The sequence below is a fragment of the Aedes albopictus genome, chromosome 1 (genome assembly GCF_035046485.1).
Source record: "Aedes albopictus strain Foshan chromosome 1, AalbF5, whole genome shotgun sequence".
Lineage (NCBI taxonomy): Eukaryota > Metazoa > Arthropoda > Insecta > Diptera > Culicidae > Aedes > Aedes albopictus.
The window spans coordinates 208,615,704-208,635,959 of NC_085136.1; the positions used below are offsets into that span (position 1 = coordinate 208,615,704).

Below are 20,256 nucleotides of genomic sequence, written 5' to 3' on the forward strand. Positions count from 1 at the left end.
GAAGGCATTACAGGAGAAATCCCTGGAGAAATTTCAGGAGGAATCCTTGAAGGACTTTCTGGAGGAATCCCTGAAGGCATTACTAAAGAAGTGCTTGAAAGAATTCTTGAACGTAGCTCTCAAAAACTGGAAGAGGAGTCTAGAGAAATTCCTGTAGAATTTGCAGGAGGAACTACTAAAGGAATTGCTGGAAAAATTATTGAAGGAATTCCCTGGAGGCATTTCTAAAGGAATCCTTGAAGAATTTCCTGGGGGAATCCGTAGAGGAATTCGTGAAAGAATTCATGGAGGAATTTGTGGAGAAATATTTCGAAAAACTCCTGGACAAATTTCTGGAAGATTTCCAGCAGGGGCTCATTAACGAACCCCTGGAGTAAACTCTGGAGGCATTCCTGGAAGAAACCCTGGAGAAATTCCTGGAAAAAATTCTGGAGAATTCTCTGAAGGAATCCTTGGGAGAATGCCTGGAGGTTTCCTTGTAAGAATTCCTGGAGGAACTTCTGGAAGAATGTCCGGAGGAATTTCTGCAGGAATCTCTGAGGAAATTTCTGGAGGGACATTTGGAGGAGTTTCTAGAAGAATTCCTGGAGGAAGCTATGAGAAATTCCTGGAGAAATCCCTATTGTAATCCCTGGAGGAATTCTTGAAGGAATCCGTGAAGGAATAACAGGACGAAACACTGGAGGGGTAACAGAAAGAATCCATGAAATAATTCATGGAGGAATTCCAGGATGAATTGCTGGAGGAATTCCTGAAGGATTTTTTGGAAAAATTCCTGCATGAATTTGTGGAAGAATTACTCGAGGAATTCAATGACGAATCCTTGCAGAAATAACTGGAAAAATCTCTGGAGGAATTTGTGCAGCAATTTCTGGAGGAATCAGTGGAGTCATTCCTGAAGGAATTTTTGGAAGAATCCGCGAAAAAAATTCTTGGAGGAATTTCTGAAGGCATGCTTTCAAGAATCATTGGAAGAATTTTTGGAGAATTTTCAGGGGAAATACTTGGAGGAATCCCTGGAGACATTCATAGAGAAAATCCCAGAGAAAGCTTTGGAAAAACTCCTAGAGAAATCCCTGCTGTAATCCTTGGAGGAATTCCTGAAGGAATACGTAAAGCAATTCAAGGATGAATCCCCGGAGAATTATTAGAGAAACTTCTGGAAGAATCCCTAGAGATTTTTCTGGAGAAATTCCTAAAAAAATGTAGGAATTCCTGAGAGAATTTCTGGAGGATTTCCTGAAGGAATTCTTTGAAAAATTTCTGGAAAAATATTTGCGGCTTCCTGAAGGAATGATTAAAGGAAGCTCGAGCAAAAGAATTCCTAGAGGGATTTTTGAGGAATATCTAAAAAAAATCATTGATGAATCCCTGGAGGAATTTCTGGAGAAATTCCTGGCGAAATCTATGGGGGAATACCTGATGAAATTTTTTGATGAATTCCTGAAACAGTTCCAGGAGAAGTTTTTTTTTCTGGAGAAAACCGTGTATAAATTCTTGTAGGAATACCTAGAGGAATTCTTGGAGAAATCCATGAAGAATTTTTAAGATGATTTTCTGGAGCAATTAATAGAGACATTTTTATAGTTGTCCCAGGAGAAATTTCTGGAGAGATTCCTTGAAAAATTCCAGAAAAAAATCCTGAAAAAATGTCTGTAGAAATCCCTGGAGAAATTTCTCGAGGAATTCCTGAAAGAGTTCCGGGAGAAATTTCTTCAGAATTTTCTGGAGAAATCCGAGCAGGAATTCATTTAGGAGTCCTTGCAGAAATTCCCAAAGGTATTCAAGATGGAATTAACGAAGGAATTTTTGCAGGAATAATGGAAGAGTTCCTGGAGGAATTTCCGAAAGAATTTTTTGAGGATTTTTTGCGAAACATTTCTGGAGAAATTCCTGGATGATTTTTTTGAGGAATCTCTGGGGAAATTCCCGGAGGAATCCATGTTTGAATTCCGGGAGGTAATTCTGGATAAATTCCTGAAGAATTTTTTGGTGGGATAACTAGACAAATTCCTGTATAAATTCTTTAAGAAATTTCTGGACAAATATTCCCGGAGGAATGTCTAGAGGAACTTCTCGAGGAATTTGTGAAGGATTTTTTTGAGTAATTTCTGAAGAAACTCATGGATGGACTCCTGGATGAATTCCCAACGAAATTCCAGGAGGAATCCATGGAGAAACCCCTAAAGGAATTCCTAGAGAAATTCCCAGAAAAGATCCGGGAAAAATCCCTGCTGTTATCCTAGGAGGGATTCAAGGAAGGAATTCAAGGATGAATCCCTGAGGAATTCCTAGCAAAAATTCTGGAAGAATCCTTAAAGATTTTTCTGGAGAAATTCCTGAATAAATGAAGTAATTCCCGGAAAAAAATCTGGAGGATTTCCTGAAGGAATTCTTTGAAAAATTTCTGGAACTGTTTCGGGAGAAGTTTTTTTCTGGAGAAATCCGTGGATGGACTCTTGGAGGGTATCCATGAAGATTTTTTTTAGAGAATTTTCTGCAGCAAAAACTAGAGAAATTTTTGTATTTGTTCCAGGAGATTCCTGGAATAATTCCAGAAAAAAAATCCTTAAAAAATTCTTTAGAAATCCCTGGAAAAATTTCACGAGGAATTCCAGGAAGAGTTCCGGGGCAAATTTCTTCAGGATTTTCTGGAGAAATCCGAGCAGGAATTCCTTAAGGTATCCTTGTAGAAATTCCTAGAGGAATCCCTGTAGAAATTCAAGATGGAATTACTGAAAAATTATTTGAAGGAATGAATGGAGGAATTTCTGGAGGAATTCCCGAAAGAATTCTTTGAGGTATTTTTTGCGAAACATTCCTGGAGGAATTCATGCAGAAATTCCTGGATGATTTTCTTCAGGAATCTCGGGAGAAATTTCTGGGAGAACCCATGTTTGCATTCCGGGAGGTATTTCTGGATAAATTCCTCCAGATTTTTTTGGAGGAATTCATTTATGAATTCTTAGAGGAATAACTAGAGAAATTCCTGGATGACTTCTTTAAGGAATTTCTGGACAAACATTTAAAGCTTCCTGGAGGAATGTCCTCGAGGAATGAATAAGGGATTTTTTTGAGAAATTTCTGAAGAAACTCATGGATGAATTCCCGAAGAAATTTCGGAGGGATCCATGAAGAAATCTCTGGAGGAATTCCTAGATAAATTCCCGGAAAAGATCCGGAAAAAATTGTTTTAGGATTTTCTGGAGGAATTTGTCGAGGAATTTCTGGAAGAATCCCTGGAGACAATATTGGAGGAATTCTGGCAGAAATTCTTACAGAACTTTCTGTAGGAATTCCGGCAGCAATCCCTGGGGGTATTTCATGAGGATTCCATGGAAGTATCCCTGGAGGAATTCCTAGAAGAGTTCTAGGAGAAATTGATTTAGGATTATGTGGAGGATTCCGTGAAGGATTTCTTGGAGAAATCCCTGGATGAATGCCTTGAGAAATTTCTGGTGGAATCCATGGAGGGAGGAATTTCTGAAGGAATTCCTGAAAAAAAATCCTGGAGAAATTCCTGGAGAAATCCATGGAGGTATCCCTGAAGGAATTCTTGGAAGGGTTCCGGGAAACATTCCTTTAAAATTCTCTGGAGGAATTCTGACAGAAATTCCTAGAGGATTTTCTGGAGTAATTCCTGGAGGTATTTCTGGAATAATTTTTGAAGAAATTCATGAATAAATCGTTGAAGGAATGAACCCCTGAAGAAGTCCTTGAGAATTTCCTGTAGAATGTCCTGGTGGAATCCATGGAAGAATTGCTCGAAAAATTCCAGGAAGAATTCCTTGAAGAGTTCAGGGAGAAATTCCTTTAGGATTTTCTGCAGGAATTTGTAGAGCAATTTCTTGAAGAATCCCGGGAGGAAATATTGAAGAAATTCTGGCAGACATTCCTAAAGGATTTTTTCTAGAAGAAATTTCATGAGGAATCTCTGGAGGAATTCCTGGGGGTAATTCTGGAGGAATGCCTGGAGGTAATGCTGAAGAAATTTCTGGAGTATTTACTGGAGGATTTTCTGGTGGAGTCCATGGATGAATTTCGGGGAGAAATCTCTGGAGCCATCTCGGATTAATTTCTGGAGGAACGTCTGAAGGAACTACTCGGGCAAATTCTGAACGAATACCTGGTGGAATTTTTTGAGGAATTTCTGAAGAAATTTATGAATGAATTCCTGCAGGAATTCTTGGATAAATTGCTAGAAAAAATCCTGTAGAAATTCCTGAAGGAATCCGTGGAGGATTTCCTGGACAACTTCCTTGCGGAATTCCTCGAGGAATTCTTGGAAGGGTTCCGGGAGACATTCTTGGGGAACTCAGGCAGAAATTCCTAGAGGATTTTCTGGAGGAATGCCTGGAGGAACTGCTGGAGGAATTTCAGGAGTTCTTCCTCGACAAATTTCTGAACGAATTCCTGTTGGAATTTCTGGAGGATTTTTTGTGGAATTTCTGATGAAATTGTTTGAGAATTCCCTGAAGGAATCCATGGAAAAATCCTTGGAGAAATTTCTTGAGGAATACTTGGAAGAATTCCGCGAGAAATTCCTTTAGCATGTTATGGAGGCATCCGTGGAGGAAATATTGGGGGAATTCTGACAGACAGATATTCAGGAGTTTTCTTAGAAAAATGTCAGGCGGGATCTCTGGAGGAATTTTAGGAGTATTTGCTGGAGGAATTCCTGGGGGATTTATTTGAAGAATTTCTGGAGAAATATATGAGGCTTCCTCATTCTCTGTCTGAAAGAACTCCTCGAGGAATTTCTGAAGGAATTCCTGGAGGAATTTCTGGAAGAAGTTTCTGAGGAATTTCTGAAGAAATTCAGTAATGAATCCCTGGAGAAATTCCTTAAGAATTTTTTGGAAAAAAAATCCTAAAGAAATTCCTAGAGGATTGCTTGGAGGTATTTCTGGAAGAGTTTTGGAAGAAATTCCTTTAGGATTTTCTGCAGGAATCCGTGGAGGGATTCCTGAAAGAAATCACTGGTTGCATATTGGAGGAATTTCTAAAGAAATGTCTGAAGGAACCCCTCGAGGAATTTCTAAAGGAATATCTGGAGGATTTTCAGAAGAAATTCATTATTGAATCCCTAAAGAATTCCTGAAAAAAATCCTGGAAAAAATCCTGGAGAAACTACTGGAGGAATCTGTGGAGGATTTCCTGTAGAGATTCCTCGCGAAATTTTTGGAAGAGTTCCGGGAGACATTCTTTTAGAATTCTCTGGAGAAATTCTGGCTGAAATTCCTAGAGGATTTTCTGGAGAAATCCCTAGAGGAATTTCATAAGGAATTCTTGGAGGATTTTTTTTTTTGAGGAATTCCTGTAGGAATTTCTGGTGTTATTTTTCGAGAAATTTCTGGAGGAATTTGTTGAGGAGTTTAAGAAGGATTTTTTTAAATTATTCATGGATGAGTCCCTGAAGGAATTCCTGAAGAAATTCGTTGAGAATTTCCTGGATAATTTTCTGAAGGAACTCCTGGAGGAATTTCTCAAGGAATTCCAGGAAAATATTCTTCAGAAATTCCTTTAGGATTTTTTGGGGGATTCCGTGGGGTAACTCCTAGAGGAATCCCTGGAGGGAGTATTGGGGGCAGACATTTCTAGTGAATTTTTCCTAGAAGAAATTTCAGGCGGAATTCCTGGAGGTAATTTTGGAAGAATTTATGGAGTATTTACTGGAGGAATTCCTGGAGGAATTATTTGAGGAATTTCTGGAGAAATATATGAGACTTCCTGGAGGAATTTCTGAAGGAATTATTGGAAGATTTTTTGAGGGAATTCTTGGAGGAACTTATGCACGAATCTTTGGAGAAATCCTGGAGGAATCTCTGTGGATTGCAATAAGGATTCCGGTCAAAATGTTCTATCTAGGAGTTCTGACATTCTCCTAGCATCATTAATTGTCTAGGATCAAAATTCTTTCCCAACGACAATATTTTTTTTTTCTATAATTGATAGTTTTCTAGATATTCTCCATTGTATATGATACGTTTATAAAATTTTATAAGAGTCGAGATAATGACTTCATATTTAAGTTTCGCATTGCCTTGAAATCATTACCATCCGAAGCCTTCTCTAGAATCCCAATATGAAGTACTTGGTGATGTTGGCACCACAACATGTTGAAACCCCTACTTGGGAATTCATATTGCTTGTAACACCATCATTCTATTTTGCACCATGATCATACATAATATGTATTACATATATTGCACCATTATTATAGTGTCCCCCCCTAAGCAAGAACCCTGCGCACGCTAGTGAAGAGGATTCGGGGCAAATAAGGGCTGTCATTTGACACCAGTCTTATAAACATTGTTGGTGCCGCCTTTAATAGGGCACTGCATTATTTTGATTCTGTATGGGATTTTGACGTTTCTTGGCCTTGTTGTTTACAAGATTTCTGTGAGAGTGAAAGAGAAGGAGAGATTTTCATGCAGTGCCCTATTGCCTTTCATTATAGGTTAAAATTTAAAAAAATGACGCGGACACCGTCTTCAGCCAGAGGCTGCACAGACTGAATGAAACTTAACACTAGACAAGGGACACACGGAGCATGCACCAGTGGATACGGAGATAAAACTATTCTCATGAAAAGTTTCATCGTCCGGAGCGGGAATCGAACCCTCACCCCATAGCATAGTGCGATTAGAAGCTTGGTAACCCTAACCGCACGGCTACGAGGCTCCACAGAAGTAGAAAATTTTTCACAAAATTTGGAGATATACAATTAGTAAAGGATTGTAGGGTCGCCTAATTCCGTGGTAGGTCACCATTCACCGTGGTAGTAGGGACCCATTCACTGTGTATGAGAAATTTTATTCTAGGGTAAGAAATCAAGCTTTGAACTAGTCAAATTGTAATCTTAATTTGAACCATTTCAAAATTCATTAAAACGACTTACTTTTCAGGCAAATATTGTCCCAAAAAAGATGTTAAACAGCTTTCCGTAATATAACCTGATAACAAGGACTTTAAAAGCATTGAAAAAAGCGTTTTTGTCATGGAAAACAGGCAATTGAAAAATCACTGTGATTTCAGCCATTTCCCCCAAGAGAAAGCACATTTTCGGTGCACTCGTACAGCTCATGCATTGTATCACACGCAATATGTGAACACATCAAACGAAAGCTTATTTATCGAAGAATCGACCAACCGAATAAAATTCCGCATTATTTCTCATAAAATTATCAAATTTAAGTGACTCTTACTTGGAGAATGTTATCTTAAGTTGAACCATTTGTAATCTAAACTTGAACTATTAAACGGGGGTGAGCTTCTAGTGTTGGCCTGTAGATTGCGCTAGTGGTTGCTTTGTTTACTCTTGGGGGATGGAAAAATCCAAATTTAGTTTCCAAATTCCTAAAGAATTTCGAACATTCTGAGTTGAGATTCCACTGCCTAATGAAAAATAGGTATGAGAATTAGCAGATTCGTGTGATTTTTCATTGCTTAGCATGGAATTGGCTGTTTTGTGAGTTGCTCGAGCTGCTGCCGCCAGTAGTTCAAATTAAGATTAAGGTGAAACGGGACGCCGTGTTATTTTCCCTATCTTGCCTCTCTTTCTACCAATTTGCCTCGCGATTTTGAAGATGGTAATCTCGAGTTCTATCGCACTGAAGATGTTGAAAACCAATCAGCATATGCACTGCAAGTGAGCATACACAATGATAGGTTTTTGTTGCAAAATATGAAGTAGAATCTGAGATTACCATCTTAGTAGCCACAGAGCAATGGCGGATATTTCCTCGACCGTCCCGTCCGCCCTTAAAATTGGTTCAAATTATGATTACGATGGTTCAAATTAAGATTAAAATCATTGTTGATGAAAAATCGAATATTTCAATGAAATTCGGTGCAAATACAAACTTTTTACCATTTAACAGAAAGCTTATACCCGTGGCTTTCATGTACATACGATTTTGCTGTAGTAAATTATTTCCATGTGGGAGAAAAAATCACTTAAAATTTGCACTGCTTCAGAAAGCCGCAATTTGGTTCAAATTTTGATTATATATAGACTGTTTCAGAAATTATAAATACACTTTGTTTATTAAATTAAATGAACTCTTCTAATGATTTTTACCAACTTCTTTCACATTATAGCATATTGTACTCCATATTTTTGTATTTCCTTTCAATTGTCATGATATATTAAAGAACAGTCGAGTTCTGTAACAAATAACTTAATTTTTCAAAATTGCATTTGCACAAAGGTGTTTTTTTAATAATATCAACATTATTTATCACTAAACACCAAAAATTATCTAAATTTTCATCACATTCGCTTTCTCAACAAGTTGTCTAAGGGATGCCTTGATCAAAATTTGGGAAAAATCGATAAAGACATTTCCACAACATTTTTTCGGAGATCAAGTTTCTTATTTTTTAAGGTTTTCTACGGAACATAAGAACTACCACACAGTTTCTTAGCTATCCTGAACGCATTTAATCTAAACAAACTTATCTTTTCAGCTCATTCGATCCTTCAGATGGCAAAGCTTGCAAAACCATAAAAACGAATGCACTAAGCAGTAATTAAGACATTCGTTTGCTTAACGTTTGTTGCTACTGGTGTTGTTGAGAAATTTCAAACAAAAAAAAATGTATTGAGAAAGCCCGTAATGGTGGTTCTTGATCAAATATTCCGGTAAAAATTACTCTGACCAATCGAGAAATATCTTTTATTAACGATACAGCATTTTTTATTGTGTTAGGAAGTTAAATATTTCATCTGTGAGATTTTTTTCTTCTCTACTATGCTACATTTTTTGACCACTTTGTGCAACTTCAAATTTTAATCATATAGTTTACAGAGCCCTATTTTTTAACTTTTACCAGAAACATCAACAAAATTGGTATTATTTGCTTCGTTAGCATGTTGACTATAAGAGGTAGAAGAAACTTTTGTGGATATTGTGCTCATATTGAAATGGTAGTTAATCGTTAGTGTATTTATAATTTCTGAAACAGTCTATACCTACCCTACTTTGTTTAAAAATGATCAAAACAACCCAGCCAAGGGAATTTTCTTCGATTAAATTCATTTCAAGTAATAACTGCAAGATTTTATTAGCAAAACGAATGTTCAAATTTTTGATTTCTTCTAGATATATGGGACAATACGGTGAATGGAGACCATTGATTTTTAGGGTACCCATTTACCGTGCCTTTTTGTTTCAATTAAAAAGTACGAGTAATCGTACTTTCTTGTTAAACTTACTTCGGTAATGCAAAATACATACCTGATATGTGAATTTAATTGCTTCTTGGTGGAATAAAAACGTTACTACATTTAGTTTATCGCTTAAATCACCTTAGCGCAGTTTCCGTTTTTTCACTATGAATGCAGTGAACGAGCAGAAACCCGCTTCATATACACACACTAGAGTGTCAAAATGATACTTTAAAAAAAAAAAATAAGGAGAAATTGTCATATCATTCAATCATAATATGGAAATAATGAAAAAATACTCCCAATATCTTGGTAGCCAAATGGCGGCCGATTGGTGGCACAAAGATCAAGAAGCACGGATCAAGAAGCCGAGGACTGCTTTTGCGAGTTTAAGAAATGTATGGAAAAACAACCACTACTGCACAGTACCGAATCTCCCTTCTCTTACGCTGGAGCGCTATCGCTAGATGGGACCATTCATTTGCAAAGATTTACATTCACTTGCTATTACATATCTCAGCTCAGAAGCATGCTATCAAAAAACAACACAGATCGAAAAAAGAATGTAAAATTGTGTGACATATGATGCACATGATTGGAGCGTGGGATATCACAGAAGTTTACATGACATATCATGTAAATGTCAAAAAATATCATGTAAACTTACATTATATGTCATGTAAATCAGCATGACTCTGAGTGTTTACATGACATATAAAGCAAATTTACATGATATATCATGTAAACCATCATAACAGTAAGTTTACATGACGAGAATGAAGTTTACATGACGTGTAAATCTCATTATTTTTATCTGTGAATGTATGGATGAATTGAACCTTGTAGTTTTATCTGGAAGTTTGCCGAATAACATTGGGGTCGCACACGCATACCAAAATCGTGAGCGAGCTGTGAAGGCAACTCTCCACGCGGTGAATGTAAATTACATTCACGCCGTGGAGAGTTGCGTTTGCTGCCTTCTGTTGACTTAATTATTGATTCTACACTAATATACTCTTCTGCAAAGTTTCAGGTAAAACAAAAATGAAAAAGTGTTCCATACATTGATTTTTGCTGCGATGTTTCTAAAGCGAGTGACCAGCAAGTGAATGTAAATGATCGCAAATGAATGATCCCATCCTTGGCGCTATCTCGGCGGTTATTGTTACCGACAGGATAGCGTCTACGGTGGACCTCCCGGGTCACCCGGCTACTCTCCGGGTAGTTTCCCCGCCTTTGGCAATAGAACCAGGCTCTGCCTCTTCCAAACTTTTGGGAAAACTCCCTCGTCCAGGTATTTCTGCTTAACATATATGAACTTCTCGGGAGCCTCTGCAATAGCTACTAAGCCACGCTACGGGAGTTTGCTATCCCCGCAAATTAAACATCGGTGACCCTCTCCTCAACGTCAGCCCCAGTCCCCGGCTGTTCTACGAAAGGAGGTCAAGGACTAGGAACATGGCGCGGAAAAAGCCCCTCGATGATCGCCTCCAATAACTGTGCAGATTGCTCTGTAGGGGCCATTATACCTCTCGTCTTGGCCATCACAATCCTGTAGGATTCGCATTGGTACTCTGAAGAGACCCTCGAAGCATGCCATTATGTTGCCCTTATCTCGGTCTTCAACGCCGCTTTTTTTTTGCAAGCCCCACCCACCGTTCGTTCCGCTCTTCGTCAGATCGTGCTCGCTGCATCCACCGCCTAGCCCGTAGGCAGGCGCGGTGCAGAACCCAGGGCACGGTTCTAATTTCTCGTTACAAATAGGAATTATCTAACCGGCACTATCCTCAAGCTCTTAATAAGCCTTTGGAAGAATCTCGGAGATCTTCCATCTGGGATGCATAAATGAGACAGTGCTGAAAATGTCATTTCGATATATCTAAATTCAACCACATCCGGCTCATTTTAGAAGCTCAACGTGAGAATATGGTAGGGTGGGGCAGGGCAAGATGGGTCGCGGGGCAAGATGGGTCAGTGCCATTTTCGGGCGCATTACTCATGTTTTGATTATAAAAAAAAAACGGTCGCGGGGCAAGATGGGGCACCTTCAATTTTGAACGTATTTTTTGGAGAATTCAAAAATTATTATTTTTTGTTACAAGACTATCTCATAAATGACTTCAATCAAGTGGAATGAACGTTCAAAATTATAACATAAAATTATGATATTTTTTTAGTGAAAACATCGATTTTCAAGTCGCTTTAGGACAGCTCATATCGTAAAGTTTTTTATATTCCAAATAAATTTATAAAATGTATACTAGTAGCTCTTGTTTACTCTGTATGGATATGGAGCATATATGAATGCGGAACAAATCTTATATTTTGACGTTTTTCGTTGAGAAAATGTGAATTATTTAAAAGGTGACCCATCTTGCCCCGCACTTTTTTTCACGGCGCAAAATCGATCACTTTTTAAAACTGATTGTTAAACATCATATTTTGTATTTAATGAACTTTGTATCGACTTTTAGCATAGCTAACTAGTGTATTAAAGAGTAGCGGACGAATACAAACCAATACGATTTGTATTTACAAAGTTATGGTGATCCATCCTTAGGTGACCCATCTTGCCCCGCCCCACCCCATATGAAAAACTTTTGCGGCTAGACCAGTTCTACAAGAGTGCCACGGAAAAACCGAATATTTAAGATAAATGTCACGGTCTACTTCCGAAAAATACCAATGAATATCAATTGGCACTTTTCGAAGGTAAAGCTGGTCTAGTCGCACAGGTTTTTCATATACCATATTCACAGGTTCAGCTTCTAAAATAAGCTGGTGGTGGTTAAATTTAGATATGTCGGAATGACATTTTCGGCACTGAAATGATGAATGTCAGATCCTCTAGAAGTGGTGGTGGTTAAATACTGAGATTCCTCAAGGATTTTTCCTTCTTTCTTCTGAGATTCATTGAGGAACGTTTTCTGAGAAGATATTACTTAAACTTCCGTCACAGATAGGCATTCCTGAAGAAATACCAAGTGTAATGCCTGCAAAAATCTAAGAAGAAATTCCTGGAATGAATTTCAGGCAAATCCCGAAAGTAATTTCGGAAGGAATCTAGGTAATGATTGCTGAGGAGGTTTTACGTTTGTACGACTGAAAGTGTTTGTAGTTTACAATTACATCAGTAAAACAATATTAAGTAGATCGGGTAGAACTTGTCAGTTGTCATTAGGTTTTCCAATATTGTATCATCCAATATGACATATTGGATTACCTTCCTTCTTACTTACCTTGCTTCACAGTCATTTCCACCTTACTGAATTCCCTACTTGATCAGAAAAATCTCTAATTCACATGAACATCGACATCCGGAACAGGTCTGTTCCTCTTAAAATGCGCTTGAATAACTATAGCATTCCACATTTCACGGGTGTTTTTGTAATCTGTTGGAAAACCCGACTTTTCAGCACTCGTTGTATTTATTCAGCTCGACAAGCATTATCCGATAAATGTACGACTTCTTTTTGCTATTTGCTTCGTAAATAACTACTATGCGGCCAATAGCATATTTATTATTTTATATATTGCCGTATCATATTGACCTAGTTTTCAGTACTGAATCAATATTATTATTACATACTTTAGCATGTAAGAGAGCTTTGAAAATTTGTATTTCTACTATCGTTCATCTTTTCTTGCAGTCCAATCCATGGGATCCCCAACCAACCCATCTCGAGCTATTCCTTCTACTGAAAGACCAAATGAAAGCTGAAGAAGCATCAAGCCGTGCCTTTTACCGACGTGTGGTAGAAATCGAAACTCTACTGAGAGAGCGGAAGAAACAAATTGACTCTCCTAAGCTAACATTCAGCTTATTTGATCCGCTGCGTAACGCAGAAGCTCGCCGTTTGCGGTTGGAGAAATACGAGCAAGCCCGTGCCCGTGAGGAGCTCATCAAGCAACAGCAAGCGGACTTTTTGGCTCCGTATCTGCTAAGGATGGACGAGAGTAACTCCAACCATGAAAAACTGATGGCTGCCTATCAGAGCTGTAAGGAAGATCTACGCAAGTTCTACAGTGGACTGGAGGATGAGATGAAGGTTCGACTTGATGAGCTGCTATCCGAGGAGAACTCATTGCGGCGCTTTTTGTGCAAGTTTCAGGGACACTTCGAGGACGAAGAGTACGACAAGTTCATCATGGAAGGTGAGAATATTGAGCTGAATAAGAACGTGGTGCAGATGCGAATCGAGAACCTTCGCGATGAGTATCAGCAGAAGGCCCAACATTTGGAAAAGGCCATTTACGAGGATGAAAGGCTGAGTGGTTCTTCGCCATAGATCAAACTTGAGCAAATATTTGATCATGTGTTTGTGTTGCTTTTGCAATTTCGAGTGTTAGTCATAGATATTCGGCCTTGGTCGCCGGGAGCGTATAAAATACGCATTCAATTTGATGAACATTTCAAACTCAACGGATTTGTTTCATTTATAGAATGGCCCAAGGTTTTGATAAATATGTATCGCACTGCCCCAGTTTCTAGACCTATCGTGAATCGAATCCTTCACCCTCAGCTTCACCGCTTCGGCTATTTGGGCCACCGCATTAGCAATAAATGGAGTAAGCCCAAGGCAACGTGCCTCTTGAGCCGACCTACTGAAGCCCAAGGCAATTTCTCAAATCAGAACAAAGCCACCGCACAAATTTACAGATACCTTTTTTATTCAAAATTAATCATCTTTCTCTTGTTCATTCTAATACCCCCGTCTCTACTACTCTGCCGCAAATCTGTCTTGGCTTTCTTCATTGTCTTCCTTTCTTTGCTATGCATTTTGTGGTTCATAATATCGCATTGCTGATCAAACTACCTTAGCTTACCGTTATTGACTCCCATTCGGCGATTCAGTTCCGATGTTTCGTTTCTATCCTATTTCCATTCCAGTTGTTCGATTCCATTCCTGTTCAAAGTTCTTCCTCATTCGCCGTGTTTCTCTCCATTGTCGCCTGAACCACTCTTCAGTTTTCGACGCTTTTTCTTGTTTTCAGTATAAAATATCTAAATATATATTTATCTTATCCGGTATATATAAGGTAGATTTACATATTCACTTGGTATATTTTCCTTATTAAATTGAACTTATCAAAATTATTTGACCACTTTGCTTTCTTTTCTACTATTCCTTGTTCGTCTCTCTTCCTATTCTTTTACTACCGCTTCACCTCTGCCGCATGGTTGACTAATAAATTCCATACTGGTTCGAATCTTTATTGGTTTTCTGTTCAGTTGTGTGTACGTGTAAGTATATTTGTGTTAGTTGTTAGTGATTTTGTGTTTTGGAAACGTGAGAATATACATCCTGGATGCGTCTACTTCCACAACTCATTCGGGGCATTGTTTTACAAGGGAACGCGTGGGGTTTTGTTGTTTCTGCGGACTTTACCTAATAGATTTACATGTGAAAGTGATGGAGTGTGATTGAATGCGATTATGTTGGTGTAATATTGAACTAGTTTGTTGTAAGATTACAAGGTTTTGTTGATTTAACCTCCTGTTAAAAAGATAGCAATCGGTTGGATACCTATTTACAAGTAAATTCGTGTTCGACTTACAATTTTATTATATTGGTACGTCGCATTCTGATAGCAACGTGACGAGGAAGTTAGTGCGGTTTTTGTTCTATTCTTTGTATCGGTTTCATACAATATCACGCGAATATCAACAGCTGAGAGTTGAATTCTGAATTCAGTTTATGATAACTTTTAACTAGATAAGATTTCGCTAGTGAGGAAGAAAAGTAGAAATTGGGAACCAGACCCAGTGTATCGCTTTCACGCTTTCGTTTCCTGCGATTTCCGTTTCGTACATCGGTATTTATCGAACATTCACTAGTTAAGTTGGGTATCACCAGAAACATCTTCCTGCACTGCGTCTGCATTCATTTGTCTTCCTTGACATGTGAATCGTAATCCCTACGTTAGAAACTATACAACACACGATCTCCACTTAGACAAGAATTAAATGTTAATAACTAATTGATAGCGACCCCATCTGGCCAATGCAGCGTCCTTCGTCGTCGAATGTGGCCAAAGTCAGGCGCGATAGCTTGTTGCTCAGCACTCCAACGCCGTTGTTCTGGATTGGATTAGGTTCCGCTGAAAATGAAAATGAAGATTTGTAAAGTTACTGCTATTCCAATAAAAAGTTTTGGATAATAAATGTTGAATAAGATCTGCGAATGTACATTAGCAGAGTCTAAATAATTTAGTCATATGACGCTGGGTCCTTCAAGTCATCCCCATAAAATTCCAGCAGTGGAGAGTCGCCAAAGGATTACATTACACACATGGACTATTGGTAAAAACTAAAAGAGGGTCCATGAATGACGTAGCATTTTAGGGAAGAGGGACAAGAGGAGGGGGAGTCTGGTATTGCCATGTATTAGGTATACCGAAACGTAGAGCCACAAAGAAGAAGAAGAAGGACTCGGATCCGACCTAGTAGGCAGGTTGCTGCCACGGCTGCGACATACCAGGGAGTCTTCCGCGAGACCAACTGTATAATAGAAGGATGAAGATGATGAAGCCTGCTGAGACGGAGACCTTCGCAGAAGCATGCCAGCCAGCCATGAGGTTAGAATCTGAGGGATGCGGACTCAACTTTTTTGGTCATTCAATTTGAGCACGTACTCTTTCTTCCAGTGCTCCCCGTTCTAAAGTTTCTTATCTCTATGGAGATCAATTTTGAAGTGCACGCATAAACTACTTCACACAACGTTCAAACCAAGGCTCAAACATAACTATTACAGCCTATTACAGCAAAAGCTACAATAAAACGTATATTCAGCTGACTTTGTCATTATGGGTTTGGAAGAATAATTTACAAATTTTAGGCAAGTTTCACACATAATTTTCTCACAGATAAAACGTTTTAGGGGCTGTCCATAAACCACGTGGTCATTAAGGGGGGGGGGGGGATTCGGCCAATGACCGTTTTGTATGGGCAAATAAATTTTTTTGTATGGACTAATGACCACGCGGGGGGGGGGGTTGAAAAGTCCCAATAAAATGACCACGTGGTTTATGGACAGCCCCTTAAACGTTTTCGTATCTGACGGCAAAGTTTGTGTGTCATTAAATGTTTCACTTGTTTTAGCGTGACTAAGCAAACTAAACTTGTATCCAGGCACACTCTGATCATTTTGGAGGTTTGGCAGCAGCCTGGCTGCTGTCAAATTTCAGTCCGCAATCCTCAGGTTAGAATGAGAAACTACCAGGCAGCGCTCGCAAGACCAGGAGGTTGTTTACCCCGAGAGTGAAGGGCAGTAATGCCAGCGAAAGGGACTTTGACCAGGCGTCCCGGAAAGCTGGGTAAGATGGGCCTGTAAAAGACGACTCATAGAAGAGTGCAGGGGTTGCAGCCTAGGGCAGCAAGAACGGTAGTCCAAGGGCTTGACAAGGAGTTTATTAGCGAGGTCTTCTTTAAGTAGATCGGACACGGTATGAGGCAGCTGCGTACACGGAACCGCCAAACTACCCAAAATTGAGTTCTTTTGAAGCAATCCCATAGTTCCGCCCAATAAGCCAAATTTGAGTAAATCGATTAAACTAACACTAGGTAAATTGCCTTTACCTCCAGCAAAAAAATATACTTAAGAGTAGGTAAATTCAACCCAAGACCCCCCCTCATTCAACCCAAATTTGAGTATACCTACATTTACTCAAAATTGGCTTATTGGGCTCAAGGACCCCCATTGGGTAGATGCATCTCTGTTTGTTTTTGACAACATCGGTGGGGGAAAGAGGGAAAACAACCTAATTTTGGGTAACTAGTTTATTCGATATACTCAGCTTTGAGTAAAATCGACCCAAAAATTAGGTAGTTTGATTTCTCCGTGTAGGTAGTGCCAGCGTAGGAAACCCCATTTCATCCCCGACTAGTGTGTCGGATGAGATAATGCACGGAACGTGGTTGATGAGGGCCATCAACAAAAACAGAGATGGCCTCTCTGCGATAAAGGTGGCTGCGCAGCAGCTTCACTCCATCGTTGACTTTGCGTTCTCGAAGTCTAATGTTAGCAAGAATCTCAAGCAGACCCTTATTAGACTTCGAAAGCCAATGAAGGTGGCCAGGCAGGACCACGAGGAACTCGTGGCAACTGCAGCCCGGCAGAACCTATGAAACCTTCGCTTTCGCGGGTAGCCCCAAAAGTGTTGCGGAGCAATCGCAGGAACGTGTGCGGTAGTGTGCGGAAGAATCATGGCGGTGCAGGTTTTGGTTAGGTAGAAGTCACTGTGGCTTACTTCTAGCAAGCAAATTATAACACAGCGAAACATAAAATTAACTATTGGTCTGTCTCAAGTGCAAACTTTCACTCCAGCACGTCACAGTTTTAAGCTATACCCTATTTATAGGGTAAAATATACGATTTTGGGCTTTTTTGACTGCAAGCCATTAAACAGGAAATATTTGTTTAAGCAATCAAGACATAAATTGAACAATTCAAATCTTAATAACCGACTCATGCAAAATATTTAGTTTTACCTAATCGAATTTGATAGTTTTAAGGTGAAGGTTGCTAGGGATCATAACAAACAATCTGTCTCCCACCCAAAAGACCCACCCAACCGCCCACTCAAGTCAAACAATCCATGCAGCTCACTGTGTAGTGTTTGCTGGTCAGAAAAGCACAACATATTTTGACTGATTTAACCTTAATGAAGTAAGCAGGAGAATGTGTCAAAATTTTGAATTTTGGTTTATTTATTACTGATTATGGCGACTCGTCGTCACAACCTACATCAGAAAACATTTTTGAATCCTTATGACCTTTTTTGTCCAGTATTGTAAACGTTTTTCACACTATGTGTCGTTTTATTTACGTTTTTTGACAGCCCTCTCCTCTCTCCGAACGCGCCTCTCCTCTCTTGCCTTGGGCAACTACAGTAATGCGGGGTAACATTGATCAATGCAGTTTTAATAACTAACAACTATTAAACAACAAAAAATGATCTATTATATTGATATCGCGTTGATATATGCATTCCGGACACAGCATTTGCCTTTTTTGTGTGAATAGTTGCGAAAAACGGCTCTTATTTCGTGACTCAATTGATTAGTTCCACGCAGTGCAGGACAGTAACGCACAGTTTGACGGTACGCTTTTTGAATTCAGAAAACCGCAACCAAAATTGCATCGGCTTTTCGAACAAAAAAGTGAAAATACGCGATTTTTTGACGATAAACTCCTGATTTGGTGAAAACGTAAATAATTTCCCATATACCATCAAATTTTCATAGTGCTGGGGGCCAGGAAGTGAAATTAAAAGTGATTTTTGGATATGGTGTGTCGCGCTCGCGGTAGCAAATAGTGATGTGCAGGCTGCATTTTTGCACAAAGTGGAGAAATTACTGCAAAACTTCGAAAGGAATACTTCACGAAGTGCATTCAAATCAATAATCTATCAGGAGTAGCAATCTCAGAGTAATTTGTGCAGGTAAGACAGCATAATTCAAAGTTTTTTGCTTGACCCTGCGTTGCCGGCAATTACTAGATGCGGGGAGGGAGACGTAAGGAGCGGGTGGCTGCCATACCAGCTGCCATTTTGGCACTCTAGCAACTATGTCCTTAAGCGATTTATGTTAGGTACGATATTTCACATACAAGTCACCCTCCAAAAGTTGCATGCAAGCTTACTTACTAACCCGGGAGCGTTCGCGTCGTGTACTGAGTACACGCACCATAAAAATGCACGTTTGTGGTACACAACGTGAGCGTGGCGTCACTGCAGGTACACTGAACGAAAATCCCCGCCAGAAATTGAATGAAAATTGCTTCATCCGAGCCCCATGCCTAAAATCAGATGATTTTTGAAAGCTTGTCATTCAAATGCTTATCTGACAGAATCAAAACACACGGTATAAAAATCCTTCAAAGTAAGTATTATAATCATACAATTCAGAATCAAAACAAATCCAGGAGCGGATGATTATCATTCAAAACCCATACAGTCCACCGGTCGTTTTATGAATGAAATTATTTGCAAAATCTGATGTTGCTCATATAGACGTTGTTGTATGTATTTCATTTTTTCTAATACTTTGCAAAACAGCTAATATTACAACCATCACAACTAGTTTGAACGAAACTGATTTCAATTGAAGTCAATTCCAAGCAAACTAGTAGAATGGTTGTAATATTAGATGTTTTGAAAAAAAAGTATAACAAATTTTCATTGTATGAATTAAACTTTATTTAGAATTTTCGTATACAGAAATCACATTTCACTTAAATCTTACATTCACTTTTTCCACACTTCACCGACGTCAAACACTTTTACGCGACACCTTTCCTGCGGCACTTCAACTTTGAAATTTTGAACTGGCATGGCGCTCCAACAGCTAAATGAAAATCAAACTAAAACTAAATGATTTTCGGAACGCGGCTTTGATAAAGTATGTCCAGCTTGATTTAGCATAATGCTCATATGTTAATTCCATCTTTTCATATTTGACTGAAAGGCAGACAACATACAAAATAATAGAATATAAAGAGTAAATAAAAATCCGCCATTGTTGTTTAGAAAATTATTCGGTCGGGATTGTCATTCAGTTTTGGGAATAAGCACTTGAGCATACGCTCGAATGAGGATTCATTCGTTGAGCGGTGGGGATTTTCGTTCAATGGTCGAATGATTTTCGGTATGGAACACAGTGGAATATGCTTTCTGATGATTTGGTGATGATAATCATTCACAACAAACGTCAAGCGAAAAATCATTTATGTTTGCGTCTATTTTTGTTTTATAATAGGATGATTTTTATTCAGTAGAAGGCAGTAAAATAATTCTGCTGTGAAATCATTCGAAATTGAGATTCTGCGGATCTGTATCGCATTGAATGAAGAATCATTTTCCGTTCGGCGGGGGTTTTCGTTCAGTGTAGTCAAAGACGCGACCGCTCGAGGGCTAACATAAAATGCCTAAATCTGTCAAATTTGATTAAATAAAACGAAATATTTTGCAAATATTAAGCCGTTAATTTAGATGTTAATTGACCGATTTATCCTTTGATTCCTTAAAAACATATTTCCATGCTTAACCTTCACATACCCGACCCCCGATAACTCATTTTCAAA

At 38.9% G+C, this 20,256-nt stretch overlaps 2 protein-coding genes across 8 annotated transcripts in view; one reads left to right on the forward strand and one right to left on the reverse strand.

Moving 5' to 3' along the window:
- LOC109430250 (coiled-coil domain-containing protein lobo) overlaps window positions 1-13,595 on the forward strand; it is a 107,299-nt gene extending 93,704 nt beyond the window's left edge. Inside the window, exon 6 of the mRNA XM_029866854.2 lies at window positions 12,823-13,595. Within this exon, the coding sequence (XP_029722714.2) occupies window positions 12,823-13,461 (639 nt within the window). The 3' untranslated portion in view covers window positions 13,462-13,595. The remainder of the gene's footprint in view (window positions 1-12,822) is intronic.
- A 230-nt stretch (window positions 13,596-13,825) lies between these two features.
- The window catches only part of LOC109430287 (uncharacterized), a 225,532-nt gene continuing 219,101 nt past the window's right edge, over window positions 13,826-20,256 (reverse strand). For all 7 annotated transcript variants that reach the window (XM_062846181.1, XM_062846179.1, XM_062846178.1 and 4 more), the window contains one exon: window positions 13,826-15,274. In XM_062846181.1, the coding sequence (XP_062702165.1) occupies window positions 15,144-15,274 (131 nt within the window). In that variant the 3' untranslated portion in view covers window positions 13,826-15,143. The remainder of the gene's footprint in view (window positions 15,275-20,256) is intronic.